This window comes from Porites lutea, chromosome 10 (genome assembly GCF_958299795.1).
Source record: "Porites lutea chromosome 10, jaPorLute2.1, whole genome shotgun sequence".
NCBI classification, from domain to species: Eukaryota; Metazoa; Cnidaria; class Anthozoa; order Scleractinia; family Poritidae; genus Porites; species Porites lutea.
The window spans coordinates 15,480,947-15,496,396 of record NC_133210.1 but is presented as its reverse complement, the minus strand read 5'-3'; the positions used below and the strand labels follow the sequence as shown (position 1 = coordinate 15,496,396).

The 15,450-nt window shown below is 39.2% G+C and overlaps 1 protein-coding gene across 3 annotated transcripts; it reads left to right on the top strand.

The window, feature by feature from the left end:
- Positions 1-1,447: 1,447 nt before the first annotated feature.
- LOC140950157 (patatin-like phospholipase domain-containing protein 4) lies at positions 1,448-11,935 on the top strand. Of its 3 annotated transcripts, none has more exons than XM_073399346.1 (3): positions 1,448-1,870; positions 4,334-4,399; positions 10,871-11,935. In XM_073399346.1, the coding sequence occupies exons 1-3, from the start codon at positions 1,448-1,450 to the stop codon at positions 11,150-11,152; spliced, it is 771 nt and encodes a 256-aa protein (XP_073255447.1). In that variant the 3' UTR covers positions 11,153-11,935. The 3 variants fall into 3 exon arrangements, with proteins under 3 accessions (XP_073255447.1, XP_073255448.1, XP_073255445.1); XM_073399347.1 differs by lacking the exon at positions 10,871-11,935 and adding an exon at positions 6,407-6,924; XM_073399344.1 differs by lacking the exon at positions 10,871-11,935 and adding an exon at positions 6,085-6,558.
- Positions 11,936-15,450: the final 3,515 nt, after the last annotated feature.

Here is a 15,450-nt window from a genome sequence, read left to right as displayed (position 1 = left end):
TTGAGTTATTCTATCCTGCTAGTCTCGGACAAAAGTATTTGGGAGGGTTGTACAACTTAATAGTAGTTTCTTTCTGGCATAGTTTGCAGCATTTTTTTTTAACAAAGTCATTCGCATTGCTGACATTATTTTTTGTAGTTGGCTTGTTTACTTTCTTTAAAGGGTGTAAACAAGCCAACTACGTGAATGTCAGTAGTGCAAATGACTCCACTCATGCTAAAGGTTGGAAAAATATGTTTTGTTGAGGAAGAACTGTACAGCCCCCGAAATGATCCCCAAATCAACCCCGAAATAACACTGACCCTGAAATGATCCCCATTTCTCTTTGAGGACCTTAGCAATAATTACTAAGGTAATTATACAGGAAACTGCATGGATGTTAAATTCTGAAAATGGTGTTTATAAAACTGCATGGATGTTGAATTTAAAAAATGGTGTTTTAACACTTTTTAAAACTTTAAAATGGTATTGAAAATACAAAAGTAGACTTAAAAGAGATCAGATGACGAAAGTGCTAAAAAAATCACAAACTGTTGTGAAATGTTAAATGCGATTTAAGAACATTGCAACAGACTTCTACTAATTTTGTAGTAGAATACCATTCCACTCCAAGAATTAACTGGGGATCATTTACGGGGTTGATGTGAAAACAATGGGCATCATTTCAGGCGGGGTCGGTATCATTTCAGGGTTGGGGGTCATTTCAGGGGCTGTACTAAACTAAACATATTTTTTGATATACCTGTATGATTCAAGCTGTATGAATATTTTACCCTCTATGTTTAGATTTTGGTGCTAATTTTCTATGCTGTGAAAATAGCCTGTCTCTCCTGGCTCCCTGTCACCAGGGATATTTCGCTGGGAGAGACGTATGTACCTCAGCAACAGAAATTCCATACTGATGACGTAAAACGGTTACCTGTCTGGAATCTTGTCAGGAGCTCTGATTGGTCACTGTAGTAGTAAATATATTGTTTTAGCAATTGTTTACAACTGACAGACAAAAGACAAAAGGCCACAAAGGTTTAAAGAAAACGTGATGAATCCATAACAAAACAGTCAAGATTCCTGGAATATATTCTTTTAGAATATTATGCTTTTGAGTTTTGTAAAAGCGCGTTTGCAGAAGAACTCAAAACTTTCTTAAAATCGACCAGGAGAAACTTGGAATCGAAATCTGAAAATCAAACAAATTTACTTTTTGAACTGTTTGACCTGAGTTGATTATGTAACCATTGATATACGTCACAAGTAATGTCTTCGCCTCAGCCACAGAAATTCCATACTTGTGACAAGTATGGAATTTCTGTGGCTGAGGCGAAGACATTTCTCCTGGCGAAACGCACCTAGCGGCGAAGAGCAAACAGAGATAGCTGTTTTTGCAGGCTACCAATTTTTTGTTATTCTTTGATGTCATTCTTTCAAGTCTAATAAATATCTAATGACTATGTTTTTTCTTTCAGATCAACTTATGAACCTCTCATTTGCAGGCTGCGGTTTTCTTGGAGTTTATCACCTTGGAGTAGCAACTTGTCTTTCATCTCATGCACCTCAATTTCTCGAGAACATAACAGCTTTTGCAGGAGCCTCAGCAGGGTCACTTGTTGCTGCAGTGCTAGCAACATCAGCCCCCTTAAACAAGTGCTCTGATTTTGTGATTGAACTCACTGATGAGGCCCGAAAACACCCACTTGGTCCATTTAACCCAGGATTTGACCTGGTGGGAAACATCAGAAAAGGACTTGAACTTCATCTACCAACAAATTCTCACAAGGTTGCCTCAGGAAGGCTTTTTATTTCAGTAACAAGTTTAAAAGAAAGGAAAAATGTTATCATATCGGAATTTGAGTCAAAGGAAGACTTGATCCAAGTAAGAGGTGATTTTTTTTCCAGCTTTTAAATTAAGATGTAGTGTGTTTTAGACTGCTCTTTGTGTAATGTATTGGTTTAATTATCCTTAATTTTTGAATGTTTGTTTCCCTTTGTTTCCGTGTATGATAGTAACTGAACCATTCATTCACATGGTGGCATCACAGTACACCACCAGACTCTTCCATCAGTATCTAGATTTTTGTGTACATTATTCAGGGGTGGACAGAGGATTTTCTGATAGAGGGGGCCTAGAGATATAGTACACAGTGGCAGTATGGGTGTGATAGTGCCCAACAGGGCTTCGAATGGCACACTTTTCTAGGGAGTTTCGGGCACAAAAAATTGCTCCTCTGGGAAAAATTTTTGAGATTGAAGTTCTCTGAGATGCAATCTAGTGCATTTTGGATGCTTAAATTTAGCAATATTGAACATGTAAATGCTGAAATATTTAATAAGCCACAGCTGTGGTTGTGATCAAAGAAGTAATTAACACTTTATGATGCTAGCAAGGGCTGGAGCAATTGTGGTGAGAGGGCAACCTCCCAGCAAAGACAACTTTCAATAAATTTTCTTATTAACAAAGTTTATTAAAGAAAATATATTTAAGTAACAAAGCTTGAAGTACCATCCAACACATGCTTACAGAAGAAAAAAATTCCTGGACAAAAGGGGGGGCCAGGGCCCCCTTGGCCCACCCCTAAATGTGCCCTTGTTATTTTTAAATAACACTCTCCTCGATCTCCATAATTCTTATGATACGAAAGCCGAATTCAATCATTGTTTTATTATTCATTCAAAATAATTCCTAGTTTAAAAACATAGCTAAAACATGCTTACCTCCATCGATGTTAAGTTCATCTTCGATAGTGCACATTTAGGGTTGTTCAGCACTGCAAATATTCTCCAAATAGCAGATGTCGCCCTTCAAGTTGTCTTCTTGCTGTTCTTGCCATGTTTTTAGCTATTTTTTCGCCTAGTTTTTACTCTTGAAATGAGTGAAATGTCCGCCATTTTTGTTTTCACAACCAAAACAACTCAACCTCGTCCCCAGGTCTTCTCAGTTAACAGTGCATTATCCTACAAGGAAGCTGCACTTTTGATGTCATTGGTTGATTTATTGCAAAATTCTTCCAAATTTGGTCATCAGTAGCTGGTTATGGTGAATTATGTGTGTACTTTTAGCCAGTCAGAATCGGGAAAATATTTTGAATGAATAATAATATTAATTATTAAGTCTGCTGAACCGTATGGTGAATATGTAGTCTAGAGATCTGTTTCCTTTTTTTTTTGGAAGTAAAAGACTTTCTTAACATTCTGGACATCCCATGTTACTGTCAAAGTAAGAAAACCATTGTTACCTAAACATGTCCAGTCATGTTTTCACTTACTGTTATTGTTTTGGAAGTGTGATTGGCTTTTGTTTGAAGGGACACAATAATGTTAGTTCATTTTTTTTTTGGGGGGGGGGAGTGGGAAAAGTAGACTGCAAAGCAGTCCGTTTTTTTCTCAAAATTGGTTTAGTGAAGTGTAAGAGTAACAGTCTCACGCAAGCGAAGTGCGCGAGCATCACACGCCCATTGGGTGGCACAGAAATGTAAAAAATGTGTGCTGCACCTGTACACAGTCTCACTCCAGACCTTTTTGTTTGACTGTTCCCACGCACTTGAATACACAAAAGTACGGACTGTTTTGCAGTCTAGGGGGAAAGGGGAGGGGAAAGGACTAGCAGAGGGCTGTTTTTTGAATGCTCCAAGTTTATTTATGTTAGTTTCCTTACAGTGTAAATACAGTGATGACAAATTACGCAGTAGAGGCATACAGTTTGTCTGGAATCATTATCTTTTTCTGAAGTAATTAGGACAATACTTGTTGAAATGATACATATGATTTTTTCTTAAAGGGTTTACATAATTATGCTGTATTTTCTCGACTAATGGCCAGACAAAAAGGGGGCAATTATTCGAGGGAGACGATTATTTCAAAAATTGCTTACTGGAAGATGGCTCTAAATATTTTTTTTATTATTATCCCATTAAACCAAAATTGATCACATCAAATACTCTGAACATGGGCTTTTTAAGTGTTGCAAATTTGGTTCCTTGATTAAATTGAAATAATGTCAGTATCCTTGGCATCCTAGCTTTATTTGTCACTAATCAGTTTTGCTGGATCAGACTCCACTTCAACTTGACAGGGAGGGTGTAAAAGAAAGAAAGGATGACGAGAGGGGTGCGGGGGGGGGGCGATTATTCGAGGAGGCGATTATACTTCCTTCTGCGGGGGTGATTATTTGAGGTCCGAGGTAATTAATCGAGGGATGGCTATTATTGGAGGAGATAGGGTATTCGTGGTTCAAAATAAGAGTTTGATCACTGAAACCAATGCCCACGCACATACTAGGGTAAGTGGTTTATACGTTTCAAATATAAATATGATCTTAAATTTATCTTCGGTTTTCAAGGTTTTACTGGCAAGCTGCTACATTCCTTTCTATGCTGGGCTGAAGTTTCCACAATTTAAAGGGCAGGTATGTGGTTGATACTTAATCTTCAATGCGTATCGTTATTGTACATAATTACCATGTCTACGCCAAAATGATATCTAATTTTGTGCTTTAAAGTTTTCTTTGCCGCAAAAATTTTCAAGCGGATTGACAACTGGATTGTCATTATTTATTTCTACTTATTATTTAATTGTACATGTAATATAATTCAAGTTGCGGTTGTTAGTCAGCCCGCAAAGGACTTGACCATCACTTAAGTTCTCAGTAGCTCAGTGGTTAGAGCATCTGACTGGTCTCTGGAAGACTGGGGGTCCAATTCCCTTCTGGAACTCAAAAATTGTTTCTAAGTTCTTTTCACCACACTTATTATTCTAGTTTATTATACTGTTATGGATTGAATTATGCATTTGTTTTTCAATTCATATTCTTTGGCTATTTTTTTTTTTTTTTTTAAATAAAATTATACAAGAGAGTAAACATGAATGATGAGTAAGAGGCAGCACAAGGTTGTTCTCCGGAATTTGGAAATGTTGTTTTTGGAGGAGAGGAGAAAACTATTGATCGCCCCCAGAGCTCAACCCTCATATGGTATCACATTCGGGATTTGAAGCTGAGCCATACCGTTGGTTTGGAAAGCCCGCAAGGATGCGCCACCCTAGCGTACCTTTGTAACAAGGGTGAGCAAGGGTGGAGTATGTATGATAAAACAATAATTGTAATACTTACATGTACCTCAAACTCTATTGTTTCCTCCAATTCTTTGTTTATTACTTATTTGTATTGTTTTCGGAAAATTGGTGATCAGAAGCAGAAGCGGTAATAAATAACCAATCACAACGTTTATTCTCAGTTGTTGCGATTGGTTGGTTTAGTCCTTGCTTTTCTGATAAGAGGAAGCTTAAGCAACGACAACGATGACGGCATTGAAAACGTGGGAAGAAAAATGAATTTGCGTCCATTCAAACTTATCTCGTGTATTTGTACCCGCCCAAATTGTCAAATGTAGGCCTGCGATTTCTCCTGGAGTTGAATTCTTAAGAACATTATCGAGGTTCAAAAAGAGGAAGGAAAATTGTCGTTGTACGTTCACTTTCTCCATAAAACGTCGCATTACGAGGTTTCACATCGTTGTGCAGTGAACGTCAAAGAAATTTACTGAAAAGCGTGATACACATGCAGAGCTGTTGTTTTGTTCCACGGTTTTTTCCACATTTGACTGGGACCAGCAAGCAAAAATGCGTTAACCCGGATAAAAAGGGCGCCTTAAAATTTGTAAAGATGCGAAGGCTGATCATGATTTGTTGAAAACTGACGAAGAAATACAGCTGTAGCTGCGCAAAGTCGCCGAATTTTACAGGCGCTTGTAAGGTGGGAGGCACGCTCGTGCCCCCCAACCATACACACTTCTATTAAATTTCGCGACTATGTGGAGCAGTATCTTCGCTTACTTTTAACGTATTACCTTTAAATTTGTTAATTTTGCCAATTTTAAGGCTGTTTTTTTTCAGCAGTCTCAATGGACATTCGCTAACTGGTCTTTATTAAACTTGAAAAGAAAAAATCGGGGGAGGGTCTAGTTGTTGTTGCCGCTGTTTTCGTCGTCGTGGTCGTCGTGGTTGGTTAAGCTCCAAAGTGACTCCAACTCCGATTCTGCCGCTAATTAAAAACCAGTATTAGGTTTTAGTACATCTCTGTGATTCTGTTGACAGAAATGGGTTGATGGCGGATTGAGTGATAATTTACCACGACTCCAGTTTGGCCGAACTATTCGTATTTCTCCATTCAGCGGTAAAGACAACGATATCTGCCCTCAGGACGAGTCAAAGGGTTTTACTGATATCACTTTCCATAATATGAATATTTATGTGAACAGAGAAAATCTCCAAAGAGAACTGCAAATATTTGTCCCCCCTCGAAAGGAAGGCATAGAGAGTATAGTGCAATTAGGCTATGACGACACACTTCGATTTTTACAAGAAGAGAATTTATGTAATTACCCCGTTATCACCCGATCCTCTGCTTTGCCCATAGAAAGTCGTCGAGATTAGTGGTGCGTTTGATTTGCAAGGAAAAACTGGAAACAATGGTCAGAAAATGAGGTGGCTCACGCTCTTTTGTTTGGTCAGGTTCTTAAAGTTTGGGCTGCCATTTAAGGTGATACAGTTTTCCTACTTTTTTCTGGTCTCTTCGGCTTTTATTGGTCAAATTTTGTAACTGGTCCATTCCTTCCAACGACTCCCCAACCCAAACTCTCTCCAACGCTCAGTTAAATAGGTGAATGTTTATGCATGAGACTTTTAAACTAAATCTTTTTGTAATGGTAAGCAACTAGGTATTTGTGTACGTTGAAATAAAAGATGCACCTCTCAGCGCGGTAATCAGTTATATAAGCATGCGGATATTCTAGTTTTGAGGACTCTTGAGAAGCACGAGTTGTAAGCTGGCGCGTCTCGCACTTCTTGAGTGTTGTTAATAAATATGATATAAAAATGTACCGGTCATAGTAAAAGGTAAAAATGTTTCACCAGCTGCAGTGGTTATTAAATACTGACTCGATGAACGTGTATAGTACAGGTATTGCGTCCAGTGTTTCCTTAGACAGTAATGGGGACATAACGAGACTGTTGTGAGGTTTGGGGGACCCAGCTTCCCGTGCATCTTCGCTATAGCCATTAAGGACCCTAAGGTCCGATTACGACGACGGCAAGGATCGCAGAACGTCAAAAAAGCAATAGGTTTGATAAGCTAAACAACAACTTTGCACTTGCAGCACATTTTGTACATTTCTTAGCACGACTAGAATATGACGTGAAATGTCTAAATTTTCTTTCTCTTTCTGAATTTGGATATGGGGTTTTGGTTCTTAGGAATTCAACTCCAGGACAGTTTGCCTACTTTTGGCAATGTAGGTGAGTTGAAATTATCGCGATGAAGATTGAATAATAATAATAATAATAATAATAATAATAATAATAATAATAATAATAATAATAATAATAATAATAATAATAGGTGATGATGATAATGATGATGATGATGATGATATTAGCAAATGAATAAGGTAGAATAAAAAACTAATTGGCCAATAACGCTTTACTTAAAAACGTATAAGAAATAAAGTAAAGCAATATAAAATCACAGAAAAAAATCTGGCTAAAAATTTAAAAAAGGAAAGAATTCATGAATGTAAAGCTTGCTTAAAAGGTGCCTTTAAAAAATGATTTAAAAGCGTCTATCCATTTTGCTTGTCTTATGTGATCCATTAGAGAGTTCCACAGCATGAGGATCATCGTGCACAGCTCTCCAATCCATATTGCGGGATATATAATTCTTGACTTCAGTCTTTGACCCTTTGATGGGTCGTAAACTATTAGGGCGTCTAGTAAATAAGGAGGTGTCAATTTACTTAACTGTTTGAATGTTTCTGCCTGTTTGAAAACTGAAATTGGTTTGAACTGTCGGTGCCATTTTTTCTTCAACATGACTGTACCCGCGCGCAAAGCATTATCAACGAAAAAGGAGCTCGCTGTTTTAAGAAAAACTCAAGGAAAGTGGCGGACTTTATGACTTATTCTTTTATACTTCCTTGCCTATTTTTCCGCGTAATAGTAAAAAAATCACACTAAAGGAAGCAGAAACTGCCAAAGACGTTTGACCACTATGGATTCCTAACCGCTCTCAGCTAAAAATAGTTTTCCTGTACTATTTTTGGTAACTTTGAGCAAGACTAGCCACCTCTCAGAGATTTCCTTTGACAAAAACGTATCACTTTCAAAATATCAAGAAGTACACAATCGTGGTGACACTGGTCTCCTCCCATGAGGCTGTGAATTATTGATTCCAATAAAAACATTTTTTGTCAACTGTGATAAGAAAAATAACTTTTCTTTCAAACCCTAGTTTACCGGGAAAGAGTCCGATCTTGCTCTTGCCGGTATTGTTCTGAAAAAGGGCAGATCTATTCTTACCGCTGAATGGAGTTTTTTTAGGTCTAGAAAATCAAACCCTTTCGCCTTTCAAGTCCGAGGCGAGTGTGAATTTGAAAAACGGTTTTTGGGTCATTTGTATTTTCAAAGGCTTTTGTGCTGTTTGAAAAAGTTACAGCAATTTCAAGAAGCCGATACTGGACAAAATTTGTTCTCCCTTGTCTGCCCGAAAGCTCATCCAATTGGGCCAGGCTTTTACTCGGGTCAATAGGAACGGGAAATTTCGTAGAAATAGGTTAAATTATGGGTAAACCAAGAAGACAGACCTATTAAAAAAGAACAAGATTAGAAAATGGCCATGTCATCAGCGTGTAATTTACAGGGTTCGTACAGGTCATGGAAAACCTGGAAAGTCATGGAATTTAAGAATTTCATTTTCCAGGCCTGGAAAGTCATGGATTTTATTTGTCGGTCCTTGAAAGTCATGGAAAATGAAAGTTTTGTTTGATAGTTTAGTTACCGCAGATGACAAAGTAAGGACAATATAAGATAGAGAGGAGTAATTAAACAGCGCAAACGGCACTCATTTTGGTGGACACCAGAATTTGTGTCTGATGAACTTTTTAATGTTCAAAAATACCCCAAAACGAGGAACATGTTGAAAATTATTGAAAGTGACAACTAAACCTAAGGTCTTGTAAAGGTCATGGAAAAAGTCATGGAATTTGAAGGGCTCAAAAGAGTACGAACCCTGAATTTACCTCTGTAAACATAACTGAGGCTGTGTTCACGCAATACCGGGCAGAATTTGCGCCGGCGCGAAAACCATACCGGATAGGGCTTCTGTTCACACGTAAGATCTGTGATTTCGGCGCGATTTCTGTAACGGAGCGAAGCGGCGACGCGCTGATCTCGAAAGTGGAGCATCACATATCGGATAGCTTCTGTGCCACACCAGCACCACACTTTGGTTTAGTGTGAACAGGTATTCGGAATGTAGCGGGAGTGAATAAATAGCAGAGAGGACTGGAATACTAAGACGGAAGTAAATATTTTAGGAGTGAAGACTGGGATTTAGTACACCAAACCTTCTTGGCCAACCGCTGCGGCACGATGTGCGATGTGTGTGGACGACTTGTTCTAGTTCTATGCCGTTGCTGTTCATGCTATACCAGATGTGTCTGATATCAGGTATAGCGTGAACTAGCCTGATATTGTTGTTTGCTATAAATAAGGTAAAAATAAAAACACTGGCGCCAGAACGTCTTTACCCAAATGTTACTCCCAAAAAAATAGCCTGAGAAAACAGCGGACATCTCGCGACGTCTCTGGTGGTTTCCCGCCCCAGGGGTGGGTACTCGGGATTTCAAGTGACGGGGATGATCGAATGGAGCCAAAAGTCAAGACCCAAAAAAATCCTAGGGCTTTCAGCAAAACCCAAAAAAATCCCTGGACCAAAAATTAACCCCCCAAAAATCCCATGCCGATTTTGTGGCCCTTAAGCAAAAGGAAATTCCAGTAACGGTAAAGCCAATTGACTGAATTGAAGCTGTTGAAGTCTTGTACACGGCCGGGCACCACGGGATAATGCAGACTATTGTATAACACGTGCGATGTAAAGCGACACCATAGTTAACTATTAAACAACAGCAAAACACGTTTGTTTGTCCTTTATTCGCAGAACTACGCAGCCAGGGCACTACCGATTCTTCTTAATACCCCCAAAAAATCCCTACTCAAATCAAGCTACCCAAGCCAAATTTTCCTACCCAAAAAAATTCCGGAATCGAAATTTCAAACCCAAAAAAATCCTTCGATCATCCCCGTCACCTGAAGTCCCGAGTACCCCCCCCCCCCCCGGGTTTCCCTCGAAATGACGTCTGAGAAACGAGCACAGAAATTCCATACTGATGACGTGTCACTACCCGGATCTGGGTACTGCTTCTTATTGGTTGGAGATCTGCTTCATCCAGTCCGAAGCACTACTCAGATCTGGGTAGTGACAGGTCATCAGTATGGAATTTTTCCGCTCGTTCTCAGACGTCATTTCGCACGTCAACCACCTGTGGGGGGGTCCCGAAATGTCAGCTGTTATCTCAGGCTACAGAAAAGGTCTCCACAAAAATTCTAACTGCAGGGCAGAAAAGAACCTCACACCCCCTTCTTACTTTCATGATACTTGATTACGCCCACTAACCTGAGGGACACGCCATTATAAGAATTTTCAGTCATGATCTTTCGTCTAATTTATTAAGCATTTAATATGCTCATGCATCTTACGCATTTATTATACTTATCTTAATAGACCAAAGCGTCAGTCACACATGCTTAACCCCTAAGGGGACAACATAAATCGCTTCTTAAATTTATACACGTATATATAGAAGTCACAATCCATAGTTCATTATGATTAGATTCTACCATAATTTTGACTGAGAAACCATCATTAAAACAATAATCCCTTTCAAAAGGACTTTGAAGTCAACGAGTCGCTTTCCGTGGAATAGGATGTTCTGTGCGCTCGAATTTCCTGAGCTTTATCCTTGTTCTTTCACCTTCTTTTCCACAGACCTGGTTTGATGGTGGATTTACTGACAACCTCCCTATTCCCCCATCGGGAATTACCATTAGAGTGTCTCCTTTCAGCGGGAATAATGAAATCTGCCCGCAGGATAATTCCCGATCCTTTTCCGAGATTTGTTGGAGGAATATGCACGTGTACGTTAACAGAGAAAACATGCGAAGAGCGACAAATATTTTGTACCCGCCCAGGAAGCGTCTTCTTCGTAAGATATACGGTAAAGGGTACGACGACGCCTTGGATTATGTCAAGAAAAATCAGTTGTCTTAAGTGTATAGTAAGATTGTTATTGAAAAAGGGTGAAAAACACGATTTGATGCGCACAAGGTTTTCGCCTGATTCCTGTAAAGCATTTTTGCATTTCTTCCGCACCTTACAGTGTTCTGAACAGTTGTCCAAAAAAACAAAATCGCTGAGTATGTAGCGCCATTGGTTCAAATTAGGTTTGCACCAGAACAAAGGAAAAAGAAGCAGAAGTTGACTTAATGTTTCTGTTTCTGTCTACTCCTCCGTCGTTTCGGTCCCAGGTGCTTAGGGAGTAGAAACAGCGACGGCAGCGAAAACGTCATCATCAACTTGAATTCGCGTTTCTTCAAACTTAATCTCGATTTTTCCAACTCGCTTAAAGTGCAAAAATGTAAATGAATTCCCGTGCAGATGATTTCTTAGACACCGGACCTAAGGCGTTGCATAAAGAAATTAATAAACTTCGTGGTCAGTGCAGCACAGTGACGTGAAAAAAAATGGACTTAAAATTGCGATCCTTGCGCAAAGTTGTTGTTTTGCTTGTTAGACCAAGAGCTTTTTGGTTGTTTTCGTTACATTTGCCGTCCTTGTTGGTAAAACTTTCAATTCTAATCAGGTCTTTCTTTGTTTCTTGAATGACACAAACTCTTCAACCGCTGCTTCCACCTCCGCTTTTGCTTTCAATTAGTTGTTAGTGTAAACCTAACTTTAAAACTGGTAGACTAGATTTCAGTAGTTAGGTACACATTAAGAGTGTCCTCATTACGATTCTTATACTACTACATGCGAATTTCTGCAATTTGATTGGCTTAGAGCAGTGGTATTTCAGCTAAATTTGAATTACCTACATGTGAAAATTACAAACCTTCTACGGGTAGTAGTATATGCAATTAATAGCATAATTTGTAGGCGATATTTGGCATAAATACCACTCGTGATATTTCAAAATGGTCTCAAATTTGATTTTTCAAAATGGTCTCAATTTGATTGGCTTAGAGCAGTGGTATTTCAGCTTAATTTGAATTACCTACATGTGAAAATTACAAACCTTCTACGGGTAGTAGTATATGCAATTAATAGCATAATTTTTAGGTGATATTTGGCATAAATACCACTCGTGATATTTCAAAATGGTCTCAAATTTCACTCGCCTAACGGCTCGTGAAATTACGTATAACAATTTTGAAATATCACTCGTGGTATTTATGCCAAATATCACTACAAATCATGCTATTACCTATACAAACCAGCCTTGAGTAACTTTATGTGGATTCCTGCTTTGAATCGTACTAAAGGTTGGGACATCAACGATGTGTATCAGTGCACCTACTCGGATGGAATGGGGAAAGGGAGAACCCGTGATGACATTTAGCCTCGTTTCATGTTGGCCGTAGTTCTCAAGGTCAAGGTAGCCAATTAGTAAGTCTACGGGTGGGGCTCAGACATATCAGACAGGTCTTAGAAGAACTTAACCTTGAGAGATATTTGTTGCGGCCCGCACGTGGCAGCTACCGAATTTTGTCTTAAAAGCTTCTGAGAACTCGATTTGTCGAGTAGTTTGTTTGGAAGTTTGGAAGTTCGTTTCGCTGTTTTAGCAGTTCCCAGTCCCCGCCGCCTAGCATCCTATAAAGCATGCTAGCAAACTAAAATGGCGGCGAAAACGTTTTATCCGAGAATTTTGTGAGCGCTAGAAAGTGGAAATCTATGATTCTTTCTAAACACTCTTTAAAAGGAAATGGCGATAAACTTGTTAAAGAGTTTCTTAGCACTCTTGAATCTGCGACCTCTTGGTTAGACATCCGTATGAGGTTGGTAGTCGAGACTCGGACGCGATTTCGAGGGACAGTTTAATATTTTCTGTAACGCAGCCGGTATGTTACTCATTTGCTTGTCATGTCAGTTGTAAAGTTAAGTATTTTGGGAAGGTAGCGATCGTTTAAGTGTGGATTCGAGGGGGAGACAACGTTCTTTCATTTTGGCATCACTTTTCCTTCCATGAGCCCAACCAGTTATTAGCTGTTGGATCATTGTGGATCACGAACACAATTGATGAAATCTTGTCACGAGGAGACAATTAGTTTCACAGCGCCCTAAACAATCACATCAGCAGAATCGTTTTTGGCAGATAACCTTCCTGTTGTAGTTCACTACTTTTTCTAAGTAGGTGAATGGTGCAACGAGGCGAACAAACAGAATTACAATTGAGGTCATAAGTTGCCCCGGCAAAGAGGCGAATAAAACAAGCGATTTGCTTACCGAGGTGGGCAAACTCTGCAAACTGAATTCCAGTTTTCCTTTTCATTTAAAATACTTATTACTTATTTGTATTGATCTCATGAAGTAAACAAATGAATGCAACAGAAACGAATATAGTTCAGTGACGATTTACTGAATCGAATGGAATATGCTTTTATTGGGTTCTTGTCAGTAACAATCTGAACTGATTTTGGAGTATTTATTTTATATACAACCTTTCATTATGCAGCGTTTATTTTAAAAACATACGGATAATATATTAGTGAGATATATTAATGCTTGTAGTTATTGATTAAAATCGTTGGGAATTCATTGCTTGCATTATGCTCTGTGTTTGTTTTTATTTGAAGCTAATTCTAAGAGTAAGCAGGTTCCGAATTATAGTCACATACGGACAAAGCTGAAGATCAAGCTTAAAAAATTCAACATAACTCAACTATATGTTTTGAACATCAGTCTCCCTTTTGTCTCGTCACGCAGCGCTCCTAGCTTTGCGTGACGAGACAAAAACGGTTGAGAGGGAGACAACAATTTACTCTCTCCTTTTTTTAATCTTACAACCTTGAAGACCATTTTATATCCTAAACTTAGATACAATAGATTATTTACTACCGTTCCAGCCCCTTGATCTTTCTACATGAGGCCGCACTTTACTTCCAATATGGAACATCTAGTTTGTACTAACGGAGCGCTACTCGGCTTGAATATATTTGGGTCTAGGCATGCTGAAGAGAGCTTCTACCTATTCCGGATGAGGCTTCAACCTTTCACTGGTAAACAAGTGACCGACAAGTGAAACGTGGAAGCACTTGAACAGGAACTTCTGTCTACTGAGTTTAATGTTCCTGTACAGGAACCTTCCTAAAGCGCTTATTCCCACCATGCTCCTGCATTGAGGCTGAAAGGGTAATCAACAGGTCTTCAAAGTTTCGGTGTACATCAGTTATGCCCTCTAGAATCGGATCGAGCTTTTCCTGTGGAGATAGCTCCGGGCCAGTTGACACTCCAAATAGCGTTCGTTTTCAACAGGAGCGCCTCCAGGGACTCTGGATGACTCGTCGTCGAGCTAGATGTGTAAGGAACCATCTTTGTTAAAACTTAACATCGGCTAACTAAAGTAGAACATCCTCTGTCACAGGTAATGGGCAGTGTGAGCGATTCAGTGCCTGATTCAGGTGGGCAGAATCGATGCAGATCCTCAATTTTCCGTTGAGCTTTTCAACAACTACAACATTTGACACCCAGAATGTAGGCTCGTTTTACCTTGCGAAGCATTTGAAGTCGTTCTAGCCGTTCTAGTTCGGACTTCATCTTTATCTTTAAGTGCAAACAGGACTCGACTAGGCTTGTCGGGACTTTTTTTACCATTGTGACTGTCAATCGTAAGGTAAAGGTTTCTTCCATGAAGCCTTGTCCCTATGAACACATCTCCAAACTATTCTATCACTTGATCCAGAGTAAGACTTTGAGTGTTAGTGGTGAGGTATTGCTGAATCATTTCTCGGTGCACTGTTACTGAATTGATTTGCTGAGAAGCGAGAAATCCAATCAGCAGCGTGTAATTGCTTTTGCCTTTTGTAATTCGTCCTCTCTTCTTTGAGGGAACCTTCTGACTCGACCATGTTAACATCGCTCCAAGGTCGGCTACCGTTAACAGCGCCACACTACCAGTTGCGTATTCCTACGTTCGTTCGGTGGCGCGTTCGACAGTTTCCGCTTGTCTAATGCATTGGTATTGTGTGAAGGCGTGTCTTTGCTGGGTGACTGTTTCTTCGTACTAAAAAAATTTCATTGTTCCTTAAATTCTGCTTTTTCTTGGTCCAAGCTAGCCAAGCTCAAATGGTACACAGTTCCTCTACAAACTGAAAACACCCTTTATGGATGGAAATCTTTGGTGTCGCGGGAATTTGTAGAAATACGCCTTATATCTTTTTGCATCTTATTATTCCTTTTACTCCCCATTACGACCAAAGTGAACAATTCCGATTTCCCTTTCTTAAAATGCCAAGAAATAAATAGACCCATGTATATGTTTCACTAACCCTAAAAGAGGAGAGCATGGATAG